The sequence below is a fragment of the Pollicipes pollicipes genome, unplaced genomic scaffold, assembly GCF_011947565.3.
Source record: "Pollicipes pollicipes isolate AB1234 unplaced genomic scaffold, Ppol_2.1 Scaffold_4881;HRSCAF=5763_pilon_pilon_pilon, whole genome shotgun sequence".
Classification (NCBI taxonomy): Eukaryota; Metazoa; Arthropoda; class Thecostraca; order Pollicipedomorpha; family Pollicipedidae; genus Pollicipes; species Pollicipes pollicipes.
Genome location: NW_023596576.1, coordinates 55,074,289 through 55,094,548, shown reverse-complemented (window position 1 = coordinate 55,094,548; position 20,260 = coordinate 55,074,289). Strand labels below are relative to the sequence as shown.

At 47.8% G+C, this 20,260-nt stretch overlaps 1 protein-coding gene across 1 annotated transcript in view; it reads right to left on the bottom strand.

The window, feature by feature from the left end:
• The window catches only part of LOC119100610 (acetylcholine receptor subunit beta-like 1), a 30,121-nt gene extending 10,332 nt beyond the window's left edge, over positions 1-19,789 (bottom strand). Inside the window, exons 1-4 of the mRNA XM_037223688.1 lie at positions 19,738-19,789; positions 19,505-19,542; positions 7,308-7,417; positions 5,838-5,928 (exon numbers count right to left, since the gene is read on the bottom strand). Of these exons, the coding sequence (XP_037079583.1) occupies positions 5,838-5,928; positions 7,308-7,417; positions 19,505-19,542; positions 19,738-19,789 (291 nt within the window). The remainder of the gene's footprint in view (positions 1-5,837; positions 5,929-7,307; positions 7,418-19,504; positions 19,543-19,737) is intronic.
• Between the last annotated feature and the right edge of the window lie 471 nt (positions 19,790-20,260).

The following is a 20,260-nucleotide window of genomic DNA, read 5'->3' as shown; positions in this document are numbered from 1 at the left end:
TAAATATAACCGATCTTTTGTGCGCGTGATGATCTGGGAACACGATAGCGCCGTCGGCTAATGATCGGAATTGGCTCTCTCTCTCGTGCCCCATTGTTCGCAGCACAAAGGGAGAGCTCGACTCGTTCATTAGGGTGCGTCGAGTGTTTGCCCACACTGCTCCAGTCCGCCGATAACGAGGGCGTCGTTGGGAACAGATGTGACGGAAGTTTTTGGTTGGAGTTGAGTGAGGAGTCATCACGCCCCCGCCAGTCCCAAATAAAGCTCCGCGGCAGCGCGCCTCAGCAGCGACAAGTTTTCGTCAGACTCGTTAGCTCAGTAACTGGCAGACCATTCGAGCGTTGTTTAAATATACGAACGACGCTGTTGTTCACTAATACACTCGCCTTGAAATTCACGAGAAGGTATATAAGGAAGCGGGCAAGGCCTTCTGTTTTGTAATCCGAGAAAATTTTGTCTTCGGCCGTTGTCCATTCAGCGCAAATTAGATGTAAATAAGCGAATCAGCAGCGAGCACCCTGTGCCGTAACTGCACTATATCAGCCAGCACGTCGTTTACATTTTCAGTACAAAAACTACTGAACACGCACGGTGGGGGATATCTTTGCGAATTACATACGGGGGCCACGGCACCCCCTCTACCATCTCGGGAACTGTAAGGGTCGCGTGTCAGAAGACATAAATACTTAGGGTAGATCAAGGCCACTACCTGAAATTTGCTTTGCGTAAAATTTTAATGACCAAGCTTAATGACGTTCCGGTCGAGTGATGGTCACACACGCCCCAGGTTCTCGGATGTTTGCACGTTTGGCTTACGATACCGTAAATAACCGAGGACTGAGGTTAATTGGTGCTGAAGGTTTCCACTGGTTATATCACCGAAATCGATCTATGCAACGATGTTATAATACAGAAATCGGTCACTTATAAATAAACAAAGACGTATGCCATGCAAAGTGTTTTTCAGAGGGTTAGAACTGCAATTCACAAATGTTGCGAACATATGCTGAACATTTTGAGCCTATTCTGAAATCGACTTCGAGGTGACTTCGGTGATCTCGGCATAATGATGCACGCAACTATACAGCAGAAAGTCACCGTGTCGTTGCAACGTCCCCTGCTGTGGATCTACCAAAAACGCATTTGTGCCAATTTTGACGCCCTGGTTGCAAATTGCATGCTGACTTTTGCCGGCATGCAGTTTTTAAAAACACTATGCCAATTTTCTTTTTTCATTTCTTGAAACCATGCGCTATCGCTTTATTTGCGAGACAAACACACGCAGTATGCTCACTCACTCCTGAGAAATTTACGAAAACGGGAGGGGGGATTTCGCCTCCCTTCACTGCGGCGGCTACAGCGAGGGGGCATCCAACGTCGAACGCAACATATCGTCGCTGATGTGCACTAAGACATTATCGCAATGATCGTCTTATAATTTTCTTAGAAGGAGATTGTTCGGGACGATTTTTTCGTAATAATGGGGACAACACAGACCCCAAACAAGAAAATTGGTTCATGCAAAGTTCGTCCGAACTTCAAACTTACAAACTTACACTAGGATCTAAGTTTCTTAAAGCACCGAAAGACCATTTGGATATGTTGTATGGTATGAGTAGTCGGATTTGCATGCGCGGTGATGGAGGCCACATCCGCCCAGCCATCACAGAGAATCGGCATTTGTGCGAGGAGAAATATCTGATTCGTCTAATAAAGTTGGATTAAACGGTGGTTGCTGACTGCGAGGTGACAATTAACTACAGGGACATGTGAGGGTTAAATTTGATGCACGGTAGAAAATGGGCTCGGAAGTGATAGGAAACGGCGATAGATGCAAGGATGGGGACATGTATCATAAGTACCAGAGATGTGAGTAGAGAGATAGACAAAGCGCCGCTTGGATTAGAATATCGTGGTTACATAATATGTCAGAGGTGAGAGGGAACCGTCCCATGGTGAAAACCAGATAACGAGCTAATGGGATAAGGATCGGGTGGAAATATGAAGGGTGGAGTCCAGAAAACACATAAAGGTGGTGGGATGAAGGCCGCGCAGAGAGCCGGTTGGGTGATGATCAGATGGAAAGCTGATGAGATGAAGGTGATATAGAGAGCTTGAGAGATGACGATCAGACAGAGGGCTCCTCAGATGAAGATGGGGATAGAGGTTTTGTTGGGGATGGAGACCGGATGGAGAAGAATCGATAGGGCGGAGATCGGATGTCTAAACTTGATTGGATGGAATTCATGCAGAGCTAGTATTATGAGCACTGGACTGGGACATTTTCTGGACATTAGAGAAAACTGGAGGAGATTTAAATGGTATAGGGAGATGGCAGACACTGTCAACATATTCGTGCAAACTGTGACGCAGCGCACCAATTGTGGATGCAGTAAATGTACATCTCATTTTCATCTCATCCCTCTCCATGTCATGTTGCTCGAAAGTTCTCCAGGCTACTGGGTGGGGGCAGCGCAGGCCTCGCTGGAGCAGCCTTGGCCCGGACCTGAGATAATTCTCTGTCTGGTTCGTCTGACCAGACGATAAGTGGGACACGGCGCCGTAATGTAGCTGGGTATGATGTGCTCCTCTACCCCGTCACAGTACAGCACATCGGACCCAAGCTGGCGCTGCCGGGGTGCACCACGCTGACTGATCTTCCAGGGTCTTCACGACCGCGCATTCCGCAGGCCCAGTGCCCATACTCGGCTCAGCGCATTGGTTCTTGCGTTGGTGATATATAACCGGGGAATGATAAAACCCGCTTCAAACGAGACAAGTGAGGGTAGCCTGTTTCTGTCAAATGTTTAGTTTGGGGTTCGTGGCCCGCATCACGAGCGTTGCCACATGGCCGTGGACCGTCAGTCTCCACCGCGATTTCCACGTCCCCAGATCAGCATTCACACCAGATTCACAGCATCTCGCTCAGCTGCCGATGCCGTCTCGTATTCCACGATCGCCAGTCCGAGTACAAGAGTATTTAACACGACAGTCCTTGCCCTGTCAAAAAAAATGCAAGGTTAGTTCCGCAATGTCATCGATATTTATTATCGCTACGTTGATCTCAGTCCGGACGGGATGTGGGACTCGTAAAAAAAGTTAGTTATCCGACGCGGACTCCCGGGCAGCACATAAGCCTGGCTACGCCTCAAAGCCCAGTAAAAGAATGCTTTCAGAACGCATGAGACGGTGTAACCAAATCCGCAGTTGGTATGACCACCAGTTCGGTGGTCATCTAAAATGTTCCGTCGGCCATTGGGGCCTTTTACGACGCACTCAGCTTAATGGGACTATATAGCTCCACCGCCTCTCCCCCTGACAGGAAGGGTGGAGTCCTAAAATGTTAGAAACCAGGATTCAACAGGAGTGAAAGCCCAGAAAGAAGAGGCCATAAAGGTTATGCAGTTCTCCCTGAGCACGGAAATGTTCGCTATATATTGGCAATTTCTTAGGAACTGCATCCAAAAGTCGCAGGAGTTTGAACAAATTTGCATTGCCCATGAGGAAAATGTTTCTCACCAGTGCTTGATCAAAGCCTATTGGTTTACCGTCAGGTCTCAAGAAAGCCTGGATTTTGCTTTTGCTCGAAGCGCGTTTATATTTTGCCATCATGTAGTACTTACTCATTTTACGTTTGCAAATGGGGTCCAATGTAAATAACTCATAAGTTACAGCAAACCTGAAATGAACAAGTATTTGATGACAGTATGAACACCTCTAATGCAACATTTACCGGCCATTTTGATATATTTTGAGTCTTCAAAACACTTGAAGAGTTTCACATCCCTTTATCATATATTCAAGGTTGACGGGAAGGGCCTGGTAAGAAGGGTGATCTGTCAAAACCCCGGCAAGCCTTATGTTTCATCGTCAAGAAACTATTTGCCATTTTATCTTTGCCCATCTGGTCCGATGGAAACAAATCATAAGGTACAGCAAACTAAAAGGATGAATAGGTGTGTGATGGCGAAGTAAATGTGATGTGGATAATGCCTTGAAATAAATGATTAAGTATAATCCATAGTACACTACAGCATATTTCATACGCAGCAATATTACTTAAGTAACAGACACAAGTATAGGTAATGGATGACAAAGCGTATGAGAAAATAATACAAGTGATAGGTGTATGTAAACGGATGTAAACCTACTACGGATGTAAACCTCTACAACATGTCACTACACTTGTTTCTCTTTATCATAATTTTTGCGCAGTTCAGATAAGGAGTCAAATCAGGTTCCTGTTGACAGAGTGGAAAGAGCAATTGCTGGCAAAGGAGCGCTTGGACCTGACAGTGCCCATCAAATCATGGTGAAAATGACGTCACAACGCCCATCAAATCATGGTGAAAATAACGTCACAACACCCATCAAATCATGGTACAAATAACGTGACCGAAACCATCATATGGCACAAATAACGAGACAGCATACATCATACCATAGTGCAAACGTTTCACACTACCACGCATTTACAGCCTTTGTCGCACCACTCAAACATTTTAGCGGGCGTCTCCAGAGCCATCACGGACACCGCGTAACACACTGTGATCAGTCTGCGGTCGACCAGTGTGTACACAGCGGCCGCCACCGTCGCCCGGCGTCTCAGGGGAGGGGAGGGGGGGGGGGGGCGCCGGACCGGTAATTGCCACGATGTGCGACCACCGGCAGCCGCAGCGACGCTACAGTGGCAGCCAGCCGGCTGCACACCGCCGGCGGCCGCAGCGACGCTACGGAGGCAGCCAGCGTGCTGACGGGCCGACACGCCGCCGGCTATTGAGCCGACATGTAGTCGGAGGATTACTGATTGAGCCGGCTGCCGTTCGGCGGCCAGATATGCGGCCGGCAGGCAATCGCGCCGCCAGCTATTGGGGCGGCAAGTGGCCAGACAGCCTACACGCGGCCGGGCACTGGCCAAAGACACGCAACCAGGCAAACATGCGATCAGCAGACCAGAAGTTGATCCGTCATGCCGCCTGCCGGCTAAATGGCGGGCGGGTGGGGGTGGCGGCGGCGTGGGCGGCCGCCAGCCGGCGTGCCACCGGGCGGGACCGGCTCGGGCGGACCGGTCAATCTGGCCAGCGCGCGGCCGGACAGCAGACGACAGGCCGACACGGACCATCGGGCGGACACGGTGCGGGCGGGCGCGCTCCGTCCGCGGCGTCGCCGCACTCCGCCTCGTCTCGGTACCGTACACGGCCGGCCCGATCAATAACTCCTCCGCGGCTCGAGTCGGCCGGCTCCGGCCGTAGCCATGACAACGGCGAGCCAGCCTCCGAGCGGCAGCGGCAGCGGCCGCGCGTGGCCGCCGCCGGCCGCGGTAAAGGGTGTTGTCACCTCTCGCCGGTGGGGTGCTGATGATCCGGCCCTGGCGTCGAGATCGGGGGAGGAGAGGAGTGGGGGTTCACGATGGCGGGTGGGCAACAGAGGAGCGGGGAGATAAAGCGTGAAATACGTGTCATTGGGCAGATCGAGCGTTAAATGGATGCGGTTACAGATACAGTGGGTTTACGCATTTATTCTAAGACGATTCTCAAAGCTATTGGGATTGTATAGTCACTGATCGCACATTCCCATGCGCAAGGCACAACCGCTGGCATGCCTCGAACCCATGTCACTTCCGTCACAAGATGGTCTGCTTCTGAGGTACGGAACCCACATGAACCGCGCAAACCGCAGACAACCCACCGATCTCACGCGCCGTTCCTAGCCCGACGTTCCTCGGTATGAGTCCTCGCTGCTCGGTGCCGGATGCCTGTGGCGGGGCGAGCAGACGCCGGGCCTGGCGTGTGGCGCGCGCTCAGAGGCGGTCTGGCGCGGAAGAGACCGCCGCTCACCTGGTATATGGCCGGAGGGATCCACAGGACGTCGCCGTTCGAGTGGACGAGCACGTTACACTTGTAGCGCACCTCGTAGTTGCCGTCAGCGCTGGAGACACACGGACAGGCCGCCGTAAGGCCGCGACTCCGCTGCCCATGATGTGAGTGGAAGCATATACACCATTCTTAAACTTAATATGTTTCGGGTAATCATAATGTCAAGCTACGCATAGTCGAATCCTTGTACCTTGACAGATATCAATTAACTTTTTGACAAAATGGTTATCAGATTATGCTTAGTATTACCTATAAAGCTTAAAATAGATGGAAGATGCAACGTTTTAATAAGATCTGGCAATGGACAAGGCCTTGGGCCGAGCGAATCTGGACGTCGACAAGGCGGAAATTTGGTGGATTAAGGCTCCACCAGCACAGTCAAAAAACGCCTTTAACGGGAGTTTATTTAAGTTATCACCAATCACATCGCCGAGACATTTCCAGCAACAAATAGTACGAATATTTTGCAGTTGTGCCGGAATATTCTCAAAGCACTAAAATGCAGACTTTTCGGGGGCATATTACCGCAACGTTGCAATGTCCCCAACATACCTCCCCTTCAATTATCATGGTAAACGCATCACTTCCAAATGTCGGAAAAGCTGAAGACCGTGGACCGGAAACAGGTCTCGATCTCAGTTTCCAAACATAGCAACGACATGCAACTAACCAATACTGACGGAGCGGGAAACGGACCATCGTGTGGTGAAAAACCTGGACCTAAGTGCCGCAGTCTCGCATGCACCATCAAACGAAGCCAATGGGTATGCACGCTTTTGGGCGTTTTTGAACGCTTATGTCGGACTTTGGCAGCCAGAGCACAGAAACTGGAAATTAACTGTACTTCGAAGGCAAGCTCACCATCTAAAGTTCATTAAACGATCTCAGTTCTGTCCCACCCACTCAGCACAGACGCGCCAGTAAGGCAAGATACCGACAAGACAACAAGACAAGACAAGACAGGACAATCGTTTCCCGAAACCGGACTCAAATGCAACACGTTGTGGCCTAAGCCGAGGCGATCGGGTAGACGGCAGAAAACTATACATGAAAACTAAATACTAGGTATGAAAATAGATATGATAGAAAACCGAGACGAAATGAAAAATTATCAGGAACGTAGCCCAGTTTATTGTTACCGATGCCCTTCTACAAAATCAGAGATGCTTTTGGCAGGCGCAAAACCAGACAATATTCCGATCGGTCGATATGCATAAGTGCAACATCACGAGTCAAACTCATGGAAGTAGGATATTTCAGTGCATTGATATCACCTAAGCATGGCCTCCAAAGGCGATCAAGTCCATTCGCTTACATTAAGCATCATCTGGACAGTGAGATCATGACTGTTGTCACCTGGCCCGTCCCATTCCGCAAAGGCATCTTACTAGCTCTTACTGCTGAGACATCCTGGTTGCTAGTTGCACTCACTTGTTGAATAACACGATGTCGGGCTTCCAGACCTTGTCCGGTGGCAGCCGAAGGACGTGGATTCCTCTGTAGTCCGACTCATCCCACATCAGCTGATAGTCTTGCCATTTCTGAAACAAGGAGACCAGCTATTTATTGTGGGAGAGGGTGTGAGTCTGTGTGTGAGCCCTAGCTGAATAAGAGTCGGGTGTCACGCCATCAAAAGTGTTGTTAACGAATGAAAGCTTAAAACCATGCAAGCGACGCAATACCCCGAGCATAAGTCATTTACTCTCGTAAATCTCCATTGTAGTCGACGCACCAAGGTGGCATTTAGGCAAACCGTAACATGGGGCTTAATGTTCCCCATCGATCATTAATACCGTAAGACGCCTTTATAAGCAGTAGATTTGTTGCACTTGCCTTGCCTTGAGAGGAATGTTAAGTCGCTTCGGATTCATTAAGTAAGAGCTTCAGACTATAGGAATATACATTGCTATTTTCCTGTATATTATTTTCTTTTTTTAATCCAAGCCTTTTTAGGAAAGTCTGGCCCAAAACGTTCCGATTAGATAAATTTCTGGGAATGAGGACTTATGCTGAGCAGTGTTTGTTGTCTGAACTCTGACATCATCCGATCGTGCAACTCCGTGTCAGCACCAGCATTGGGTGGCGAAAGCTTAATGTACCACAATGCTCGGCACAGTCCGCCCCGCCCTCTGACCTATGATCTAGAGCGGCCGCTGCCATGGATGGGTGGGATGGGAGTCCCCGGAGACTTTCGCTCTAACCGATTGAGCTACGAGGATGCTTACGAAAGACGTTTTCTTTAACGCGTAGTTTCCATAATCGTGCCTAACACGAAACAATATGCTCAGGTGGCAAGCATATTTGAACCATAAGGTTAACTGACACCTGTGGGTGACATATAAACCAAGTATTACGTTTGTCCATAACAGCAGCCTAAGGAAAGACTGTCCGTGTTTTGGTGCGGAGACTGGTACGACATCATTAGCGGCGAGACACCATTAGCGCCAGTATTGACATCGTCGTGTGATGTCAGTGCTGCGAACTGGCAAATTGTTGAGCGAGCAGCACCACTGACACTAGCAGTGATAATCATGTTTGGCACTTTGGTTGACCCTTTTACAGCACAGCAGCAAACATGACAAGCAAAGATTAATGATGTGCTGATCTCGGGAAACTGTTTCCAGTTTTCGTTCCATGAACTGACTACGAGGAAGATCCAGCTCTCTGGTGGTACTTTTGTTGACGGGATGTTTTGAATAAAAGTCAGTCCATGGCACTCGCAGTCACGCTGCCATTTGTGGAGCGCCTGCGACTTCGCACTCTGAGTGCCTGTGCACTGGATTTCATATGAGCAACAAATATTATGTAATTAGCTCACCCATAGTACAAGAACCTTTTTAGTGTTTGGGGTTCATGTTTTGAAACCGGCCACAGCGCATACATGTGAACTGCCAATCAGAGATAAGAGACTAGGCACTCGCTGGACATGAGAGCTTATGACTTCAGGTGCATTGGACCTACGACTGCAGAGTGCGCTACATACTAATGGGTTATGGATTGGCATCTGGAGGGCAACTGTATGCCTCAAATTCATCTGCACAATTTCTTCCCAAATTATGCGACCAAAGTTATTTTTGCATTTTAAATATTTTCAGATATTTGCATGTTACCGTATTGTACTTTGCAAAAGACATAATTGCATTTGATACCTTTGCACATCTTTCAATTATACTGCGTACCTACCGGTTATCATGCGTGCTTTCAAGTGCTTTCACCGGGCATTACCATCGAACGTGAATCAAGGCCGGCCCAAACATATACTTTCAATTTATCTGTACAATATTTGCCTAAATGTATGCGGTTAAAAGGCGAGTGAGCATATCAATCTCCGTATCTGCCGGCTGCCATGCGAGCCTTCAAAGGTGAGTGTAGGATACATGCGGCTTTCATATGGCTGAAGCGCATCTTTGTGTATGATATATTGATTGCGTTGCAGGAAATTGGGTATGAATTAAACAGTCAGACTTTTCAGCTGAATGTTGATGTTTGCCGATTGTTGATGCTGATTGATGCGTCAAAATGTATCGTCCCGGCAGCGAGCGGCTGGTTCAATTTGGCCGTGGGCCGTTTAGGGGTTTACAGTTGGCTTTGGTATAGGAAGGATAGAAATTTATATTAGCCTTACACAAAGCCACCAGCATAATCCCACTCCCCATCGCAAAAGTGTTTTAACTGCGGCATTTAATGCGGCAAGGGGGAATCAAATGTATCAGCGACGCCCCGTCGGACCATAATCGGCCGCCTTTCGATGGGAGTCGGTTTGGGTAGAGTGATCGGGAAATTCATGGAGAGCGGTGGCCTACATATCGGACAGCGGCGCGCCTCGCATGGGACACAATAGCCTACATATCGGACAGCGACGCGCCTCGCATGGGACACAATAGCCTACATATCGGACAGCGACGCGCCTCGCGTGGGACACAATAGCCTACATATCGGACAGCGACGCGCCTCGCATGGGACACAATAGCCTACATATCGGACAGCGACGCGCCTCGCATGGGACACAATAGCCTACATATCGACAGCGACGCGCCTCGCATGGACACAATGCCTATATATATATATATATATATATATATATATATATATATCGGACAGCGACGCGGCTCCCATAGGGGCAGTGGCCTATATATCGGACAGCGACTCGGCTCGCTCGAGACAAGCACATCATGCTGCCAATGCGTCGTTAGTCGCAGGACCTAGCCGCAGCTTCTTGGGACAAAGGCGATCCGAGCATTTAGTAGACATTTGGTGTGTCGTAGCGAGAGCACCTTGCTACAAGTTCAGTCGACGAGCAGCTCAGGAAAAGGAAGGATGGTGCTCATGTGTGGAAGTGGAACACATACAGGGCCTATGCATAGGAAGCTTTTCGGTATAGCATCCGCGCCAGTTTTGTAGTTTTACCCACTGCTTCAGTCAATGTAAGGGGATTCAGCAATCAATGCCTCTACGGTCTGATAACGAATCGTCCCTGATAGCCAATGGATAATGGGCTCCTCCGTCAGGGGCTGACAGGACACGTGACGTGACACCCGCGCCGATTCGGTATATGGGCGCCATCATCCTTGCCACTTTGAGCAACTGGTGGACGCTGGAGGCTGCGAATGGTGACCGATGGACAGGGCGTTTCGCCACGGCGCAGCCGCCGGGATCTCACTGTTGTGTGAGCCCTCACATTAACCGGAAGGAGAAAACGGCCCGTGCTGTCCCTCCTAGCCCAAGAGCGATCGGTCGTGAGGAGATGACTCCGTTATGTGGCTACGGGTAAATGACCGCTACTCTTCCACACCCAGCACAAAACAGTTAGACCAGACATAGCATGAGCAGGTAAGGGAAAAGCGCGTTTCTGACGTCCGTACCATTAATTCCATTCGTTTCCTAAGTGGGTTATTGGTATTTTTGTAGACGCTACATCGACAGAAAAGGATAGACACTATCGATAAGTGTATCAGTAATTTGGCCACGGTAGTGTACGCACTCCACTTGATTATACCCAGCTTATCTGTAAAGCACGCTGCATTATACCTATCCTTGCACGCCTGGCATTTTTTCATTCGGCATGGTTAGCCGCCTGTGGTTGGTTTCTGAACACTTTGCTTTTTCCTGAGCTTTGTGGTTGTATCATAAGATGTGTCCATTTTGAAAAGGACGGCATCAAAACACATTCAATGTGAAATGTGACACACAGAGTTAGGAAAAAGCCTTGAGCCTACAACCATGTTGGTTAGTGGATTACATTGACCAACGTGTTATTTTATTGACGTGTGAGATGAAAAATCAGGATGGCTGTACATGCTTAACGAATTGCATTTGAATTTGAACCTGAATTATCGGACAGCACTGATCACCAGGAAATGATACGTATTGCAGACATTCAGATCTTATATAACGACTTCGGGCCTCTCGGCAAGCTGTTAATGCCTCTGGGCGCTTCTTTACCACATGTCAGAGGTCGGGGCTTTATGCCGATCCCTGGTCAGATGGCTGTTAAACTTCTGATACAACAGACCGCTACACGCTGCGCGAAGTTATCTGTATTGCGTACGACTTGGCATCTGATGAATCCCTGAGAAGCCAGTCCGAATTTATCGTCTACTTCACACTCACGGAGTCTTTCTGAAGCGAGGTGCGGGACGTGCCCAGCATTGAAGAAGGGCGACTGCTGGTCCTCGTGAGTAATTCGCTCTCCGCCATCGTCATAGCCTTAAAATAATTATTTCCGGAGGGCCGCTAGCTGGCCGAAATTCTGGATCCCTCCTTGGACCAGCGGTTTGACGATCCTTTGGTTGATCGTAAGGTCGATGGCGGTGTCAAAGAGGATCAATACAAACGCTGCCTGGCTCGGGTACCGGAGCTGCTGGGATACTGCGGAGTGACAGCAGTCTACAGGCTTGCTCGTGAGCCGGCGATGGGGAGGAAGGAAAGAGAGAGAGAGAGAGAGAGAGAGAGAGAGAGAGAGAGAGAGAGAGAGAGAGAGAGAGAGAGAGAGAGAGAAGAGAGAGAGAGAGAGAGAGAGAGAGAGAGAGAGAGAGAAGAGAGAGAGAGAGAGAGAGAGAGAGAGAGGAGAGATAGAGAGAGAGGAGAGAGAGAGAGAGAGAGAGAGAGAGAGAGAGAGAGAGAGAGAGAGAGAGAGAGAGAGAGAGAGAGAGAGAGAGAGAGAGAGAGAGAGAGATCGAGAGAGAGAGAGAGAGAGGAGAGAAGAGAGAGAGAGAGAGAGAGAGAGAGAGAAGAGAGAGAGAGAGAGAGAGAGAGAGAGAGAGAGAGAGAGAGGAGAGAGAGAGAGAGAGAGAGAGAGAGAAGAGAGAGAGAGAGAGAGAGAGAGAGAGAAGAGAGAGAGAGAGAGAGAGAGAGAGAGAGAGAGAGAGAGAGAGAGAGAGAGAGAGAGAGAGAGAGAGAGAGAGAAGAGGAGAGAGAGAGGAGATAGAGAGAGAGAGAGAGAGAGATAGAGAGAGAGAGAGAGAGAGAGAGAGAATCTGTTTTCGAGTATCTTGTACACACCATCATGGTGCGCACCAGAACCGTCCGTGAGAATATTTCCGTTGCCACGACATGCTCAGCACTGTCTGGCAGAAACTGTCTACGTCATTGGGCATTTCGTCATCTGACACGCAAGGTTCGAGTACAGGGTATCATGATTGTTTGAAAAGTTGGAAGATTCATGAGAAATATCTCTATCCGCCGGGCTGAGAAAAGGCAGCAAGATCATGCTGCCTCTCGCAAGACTTAATGGTATTCCGTTGCATGCTCTTGTCCCTGCTCCCACTGGAAAGTTGCTTTGTGACGCACAAGCTCCTGGTCGCATCGGCGAGTTCATTATATTTATATTAGCGGCAAATATCAAATCATCTTCGCATACGTATTCAGCCGTTTAAGACCCTCCCCTCATCTTGAGAAACTCAACTGGCACAGGAGATCCGCTTTGCTTTTTTGGGGTACGAGAGCAAGACGTCTGTACATTTATTACATCTTTAACTACGTAGAAGACTCGTAGTGCTATGGTTGCTTGATTCTGAATGCAATGCATCGATTTTGCGAACAATTCACTCCAAAGACACATTCCCGTAATAACGCCAACGGAACTACTGCCAAACATCTAACATCTCAAAGGCTGTGCAATAATTTGTCTGTTTAGACTGGGGAGATTTCGTTCATAAATATGCTTTCCCGAATTTGGAGGCATCTTCCGTCATTGCATGCCTGAGGATGCCACTGTTGCCCGTCAGCTGTTGTGTTAATGTCTTGTAATGTTCGTGTCGCATGTGCTGCAGAGGCGCACCGTCGCCTGACTGCACTGTCAGACGTTATGAGAGTGTCGTTATTACACCATTAACGATTGTAGGCATGGACCGAACAACACTCTGTAGCCTTCGAGATTGCATTTGAATCGACGCACTTATTGGTACACTTGACTTGGCTGGGTTTGTCAGGGCTGTTTCTGATAAACACGATGGGGAATTTATGTTGCGATTATAAATAGCAAGGTCTTCTCTGTGATCGTTTTTGCCTTTTACTTGCCGAGAGATTATTTCTCGAAAGGGCATTTCGTTTTTTTGTGCGCAGATATAAATATAGTTGGCAATAAATTCTGACGGCTCTTTACCTTTTCTTGGTTTATTTTCGAATATGTATTGGCGTGCCTCGTTGTTGTCTATATGTCGTCGTATATATGTTGTCTATATGCCATTGTTTATATGCCGTTATATCTTTACAGCACACGCGGCACGAAAATGACACGTCATTAACATGACAACAGCTGGTGGAAAACGCTAACATCCTTCAGTCACACAACGGCAAAAAAAAACGCCTCCAAATATGTGGAAGCAATTCATGAGCGAATTCCCCAGCCCTTAACATTTTTTGTATTTTATTTTGGCGTGAAGGCAGAAGGCCAAATAATCTGTGCTAGGATAAACCGACACACACACACACACACACCACACACACACACACACCACACACACCCACACACACACACACACACACACACACACACACACACACACACATTATATATATAAATTATATATATATATTATATATATATATATAGGTACCCACGTCAGATCATTCAAGAGAAACATAACCACTTTCAACGTTCCACGTTTATTTAGTCATCAGAAAGGCCTCGCTTTTGCCGCACAACTTAATAATTACAACAAAAAAATCATACAGCGCATAATCACGCGTGTTTTGGCCCCACAGCATGCACGTTTCGTGGCTTCAAAACACATATGAACACGTACTGTGTGATTTCTGTCTTCTAATTGTGACTTTGCGCGACAAAAACGAGGCTTCCCTGATTTCCTGACCTTGAAGGAAGCGTTCCAGCTTCATGTGGGGTTTTGAACTGAAATGGCCATCTTGGAAATATTCCGGTGCTGCTCACAATCCTGCCCTTGTTAAGACCGAAGCCCCTTTAGTGTCTGAGCTACATGCCGACGAAAATGGAGGGAGGCTTTTCCGGTAGAGTAATTCGAAGTCCCTCTAACATTCATAACGTCACAATATCGTTATTCAAATCCTGTCATTCCATAAGCCATAGGGTGATCAAGGCCAGCACAAATGTGATTGTCGAGCCGTTCATATCTGGCGTTCGTGAACGCGATTTCCAGATATAACGGCCGTCAACTAACTCTCAATCAATGTTGTGCAAGGTGCGATGACATAATCAAACCATGACCCAGTGAGGAGTGTCTTTACTCGACAGAGTATTGTGCCGTCTAGAGCAGTCTTTTCCACTTGAGAAGTATACCAATAGTTATACGCGAGCCTGTTTCATCATATCTGATAATTCCTTCAATATCTTCAAACGTGAAACATTCCTTTTAAACGAAGGTGAAGCGTTCAAGACGGTTCTGTTATATATGCATGTATATATATATGTATATATATATATATATATATATATATATATATATATATGGGTGTGGGTGTGGGTGTATGTATGTGTATATACAACTATGCGCGTGTATGTGTGTGTGCGTTTGTGCGTGTGTAGAGGAACATAGGCGTGTGGTTGTGGTACTGGTGGTGTGGGTGGGGACAGTTCACAACACTTATATCAGCTCTCGCGAATTTCAGAAGAGTAAACAACCCTGCCATCTGGCCTCAAGCTTGGTTTACCACAATTCAAACAGATCCGACAGAAGCCGACACAAGCCTGTCAGCCAAGCGAATTGTGGTCGGAGTCACGGTGTCCAAACAAGAAAAGAAAACAGCTGTGGAAAATCTAGTCTTCGTATATCGGTATTGGCTAACACAGCGTATCGGGGCATCCGTCGCCTTCACATTCTGTGCATTTTGCATATATTTTTGTTTCGATTACGGCACAACCGTCCCTTTCCAAACCAATGGAGGATGGCCCATGCTCATTTCACACCATTGAGTACAACACAACATCCAAAACTCAATGTTCCAGCTGACAAGCGTTGAGAGACACTTGAGTTGCCTCGAATGCATGGAACGCCGCAACAACCAAAAAAAACAACAGTCGAGAATAACGGAAAATAGAGGAACAAGGCGTGCGCCGGAAAGTTATGTCTTTCGTAATCAGGAGATAAAAATAAAACGCGCTTGAGGCCGTCGAGCAGCGCCCTCTCGCTAACCATAACATAGCTGGCGCATGGAGGCCCAACGCTATGACCTCAGCAGCAACTGCCGACATGCATTTATCACCAACACAAAGCATTAACGTATGAGAAGACAGTCGCGTGCTATGTGCGTTACATCTTCACGCTGAATGGAGCGACTGTTATTTGACCCGACACTTTAAACTTTGCTCCCTAAATATGCCTCAGCAGCTTGAGCTTGGACGGCACACAAAGGGTCTCCAAGAATTGTACAGTGATTAAAATGGTAAAATAGGTAACACGCTGTTGCCCGTCTGATCGCATGCTGAAAAGCGGGCTCATATTTTACTGCCGTTGCCCGCGCAGCTGTACCAGGTTGCGTAACTAAGCGAGCGCCCGAGCGGGCGGTCGGAAACAGCTGGCTTGGGTGGGGGTCATTCTTAGCACGGAGGTCTCAAAAATTAAGGCGGCTAGATACCTAATTTACAGGGTGTGTAGGCCTGTATTTTGACTCGTTATACGTTTTGAGGTACGCATATTATGACCTTTGAACAAATAAGTTTAAATAAGGTTTAACTCCAGATCGGTGCTCAAAGCCTCAGCCTCTTCAAGCATCCACCTCTAGCCTGGACAGCTAAGTTAATCGAAATGTCACGGAAGTGAACATGAGGTCAGTGACATGATGGCTTTGATAAGTTCGAAATGCCAAGGAAGTGAACATGAGGTCAGTGACATGATGGCTTTGATAAGTTCGCAGTAATGAGCTAGAGTTTAATTTGATACACTTGTCAATACATTCGAGCAAAAATTGTGAAAGGTGCAACGACAGCATCTCTGCACCGTTTTTCAAGTAAGGAGACTCACAGTGGATGACGTAAAGACCGTCGCAGATCTCGGGTAAAAAACAAAAACAAAAAAGCATTGAACCGCTTAGGAGCGAAACCAACAAGACCATTCCCCTCTGCTCGAACTAGTTCTTTCGTCGCGAAAAACTGCTCAAGTGTGACCAGGAGTGTTTCCGTTGGATGATGAAGCGATGAACATCTTTCGGAATCTCATCAAACAAAATGATAAATGGAGAATGATATCTGTAACATAAGGAAAGCATATCAGAAAAAGGATCTCGAGACGCTATTGAACTCTCCAAACAGCAGCCGCCAAGGAATGCCGCCAGACAACGCCGCCAAGTCCAAAAGAAAGTAGTGTGGGCATTATATTACGATGTTGCAAGACGTTGGCGAGGCAATCAGCAAATATGGGAAAAGGATAGACCTTGTTTAATACAGAAAAAATTAAAAAGAATTCGGTTTTATCAGGAGTAAATCCAAGTATAGCCAAGAGGAGTGCAGAATGAAGGACCCACTCCGGCCAGGATGCGGAATAGGTGAAGACAGCTTTCCATAAAAAGTCTCAGAGGAATGCATGTGAAAGGTGGACGCTAAATCGAGCGCATGTTTACGATTGTAAAAGGGACGTGATCCTGTCGATGGAGTCTGACGCTACCAAAGACCAGTCAGCAAAAACGCACTCGGGGCTTTTATGAGCGATTCGTTCGCCCGGAAACAGCTTGTCATCGGTGCGAACCAGACGCTGGTTACGAGCAACGGCAATGTCGCGAAGTAGCCCGGAACGAGGATGTGAGCGGAAAATTCATGCATAAATCCAGCTTGACGCAGGTTCCGCCAGTCGCGGGAGCACTGCAACAGCCAGGTGTTCTTCCATCACACCCACGGCTGTACCACCACCACTATACCGCTGCCACCGTCCCTCAGGGCCATGAGCGCCTTCATGCACGGAACTGGTACTCGAGGCGTTCGTGACCAGACATTACGGCTGGTTCTGAATCTTGGTTCACGTCAGTCACTTCCCTCATGTAAACAAGATTCTGGTTCCGGGTTCCTACTAGTGTTTCGTAAATGCCAGTCCTTGGTTAGTGGATTTCAATGGTCGCATGGCAAACGCAACACCCTGGTTTTCTGGTTCTCGCTGGTTTCTTCTTAAACACCAGATATGGGTTCCTTGTCCCAAATGGCTTCTCAGCAAACATCAGACTCTGGTTTCCTGCATCATATCGGCTATTTTATAAAGAGCAGTGCATGGTTCCTGGCTTCAATCGATCCCTTACAAGCACTAGAACCCGGTTTCTCGCTTCCAGCTAGGGTTCCCATTTGAAATTATTGATCATGAAAAGCCGTACCGTCTGAATAAAACTGATCTTTTATATGCTCTCTGGCACCTTACTACTTTTTCAGGTGGACATGATTGTAATTCCTCTATGTAGATACGCCCCGGTTCCTGACCAGGTGAGATATTGCTACTCCCTGTCTGAATCTGGATTTTCCTCGATCTCTGACCATGTCCAAGCTGGATCTTGGTTCTTGCTGGATCTCGCGGCGTAAGTCCAGGCTAAGCCTTGGATCTTGCTGGATCGCTGTGTATACTCCAAGCCGGATTTTTAATGTTGCGGAAGTCACATGGCCTCGCGTTAAACTGGATCACTGTTATAGCTATTGCCCTCGGCACAATCATTGGTCCTGGATGGTCCTTGAGGGCTCTCTGGTTTCATCTCCAACCGATCCTGATTTTTCCTAGGTTCCAGAACCAGGGACCGGAAGCTCGTTCCCGAATGGACATTCTTGAGAAGGCCCGTGTTGCTCGTGGCACACCGGACAATAGCAGCGTGGATGCATCATGGCCATCACAGAGGCACAGCAATCATTTCAATCGGTGCTGTGTGATTGGTGTTCATTTGATGTGAACACTACGTACGCAATGCTTTATCACTCACATGTCCAAGCTTATGTTTATTGCGTCGTTTAATATCATGTGTCGTCAAAAACACACCACAAACTCAGATTTATACAACAAAGTGAATGCTGTATCGCTCAGCCGACAGGCAAGCGAGACAGATTGATGACCGCAGATGACGTCACTGTGGCTCGATCAGACGACGACGGCGAACTCCGTCGCCCGACTCTCAGCTCAGCGTAGCCGTGTTGAGCATCTAAAAATACATCAAGGGGAAGACGTGCCCTCGCGCGTAATGTTTATGAACACGTTGACCTGTACTGTGCAGTGGTCGCACAGGCTCGACCTCTCGCTATCGTTTGGTATCCTGAACTGTGTCCGGTCATGCAGGAGACAGGTGGCCGCCATCTAGGACAGGTTGCGGTAACACAATGAGAGTGATGTGTACAGAAAGAGCGTTCGCACTATGCAATCGTTGCTTTACCCTGAGTCATGTTATCGGGCGACGGTTGACGTTATCTGGCTTCAACGGCCATGACACTACAAACCGCAGATTCGTGCATTACTCACGTACTGCTCCATTTACAAGGTACCTCGGACAACTCAGGAAATACAAATATGTATGCAAATACTATTCTGCCCCACGCTTTCATTGCTATGAGGTGCATTCTGAACTTAGCATGGTGTTCGGGTTGTATGTAGAGGTATTGTGTGCAACTATTCTGCTAGGTGTTCTTCATTGTTGTCGCAAGCCATGCTTGTCTTTCCAAACAGTCCAAATAGCTGGGAGCACATATCACATGTATCCACCATGAAACGATCACTTCTAGCTAAACAACCAATAAACGTACAAAAATTACACTTCAGACGAATATATCAAATATTTTGGCTTGCTGTGGCTAAGACCTTTACAGCCTCTCGCATGTCTCAACACACACAAAGTCTAGGATCACAATTATTAGTGTGCCATTTGCTTGCAGAGAAAAGTGTTCTAATGCCATTAGTTTGCTACTATGGCCAACTGAATACCTATAGCGAGGATAAGACATGGTCTGGGCGCTTTTAAATTCAAGGACCCATTCGAGAGTTGCATAAACATAAGATGCCCGCAAGAAGGTGTTAACTAGCGTTAAAACAACGAAAAAAACAGCGAGCGAAAAACACAAGGGGAACAATTAAAACTTTTCAGACAGATGATGTCACCCACGCAAGACGTAACTTCATACTTTCGAGTGACAGCGCTATGGCTTGGTTCTCATGTTCTTGATAATATCACACGCATGCAGAATTTAAATCGGCAGCACTTACCAGTCGGAGCCAAACGTTGGACTTCATGATCTGGTTTTCTCATTCTGGAAACAGAACAATGAGACTCTACTAACGTAAACTACGTACAATGTTGACGCACAAATGCACATCGCAGTGCACATTTAACATCAAATGTTGCATTGCAACCTTTGATGAGTTGTATGAATGGCTATGGGTACAACAACGCATTGGCATTTATTTATCACCTTATTATTGACACTTGTGCTGCCTACGGGACCTGTTGCCCACAATCCGAGGGGGAATGGAGAACTCCCGCTGGACCATGACTTGATGCACCATTTACTGACAGTCGTAACCACTGAGATCATATTCGCGTCAATAAAATCGCAAGGGTCAGTCACGTACCACGTGTATGAGCTTGAATGAAGGCCAGGCCGAACTGTTACAGTGACGGTGCGAGTCAGTTCTCCACCGGCCGGATCAGCTTGTTGTAGCCGAAGAACAGGTCGGAGACGAGCCCGCTCTTCACTCTTCTGAGCCGAGAGTCCTGCAGCACGGGGGACGTAGGTGTCAGAGGTGAATGACCTGACACCGAGGGTACACGCGTCGGGCTACGATGCGTTCTCTGCGGACCTCCGTACATCACATCTGAACACAGCCAGTTGGATAGTGGTAAGTCAGGACCAAAAACCGGCGATGCCCTCAGAAGGATAATGCGATATCGGACCTGAAACGAGCCCCTCGTTAAGGCTAACTCAAATTTAGGCTCAAGCCAAACACCAGTGGCTGTGGATA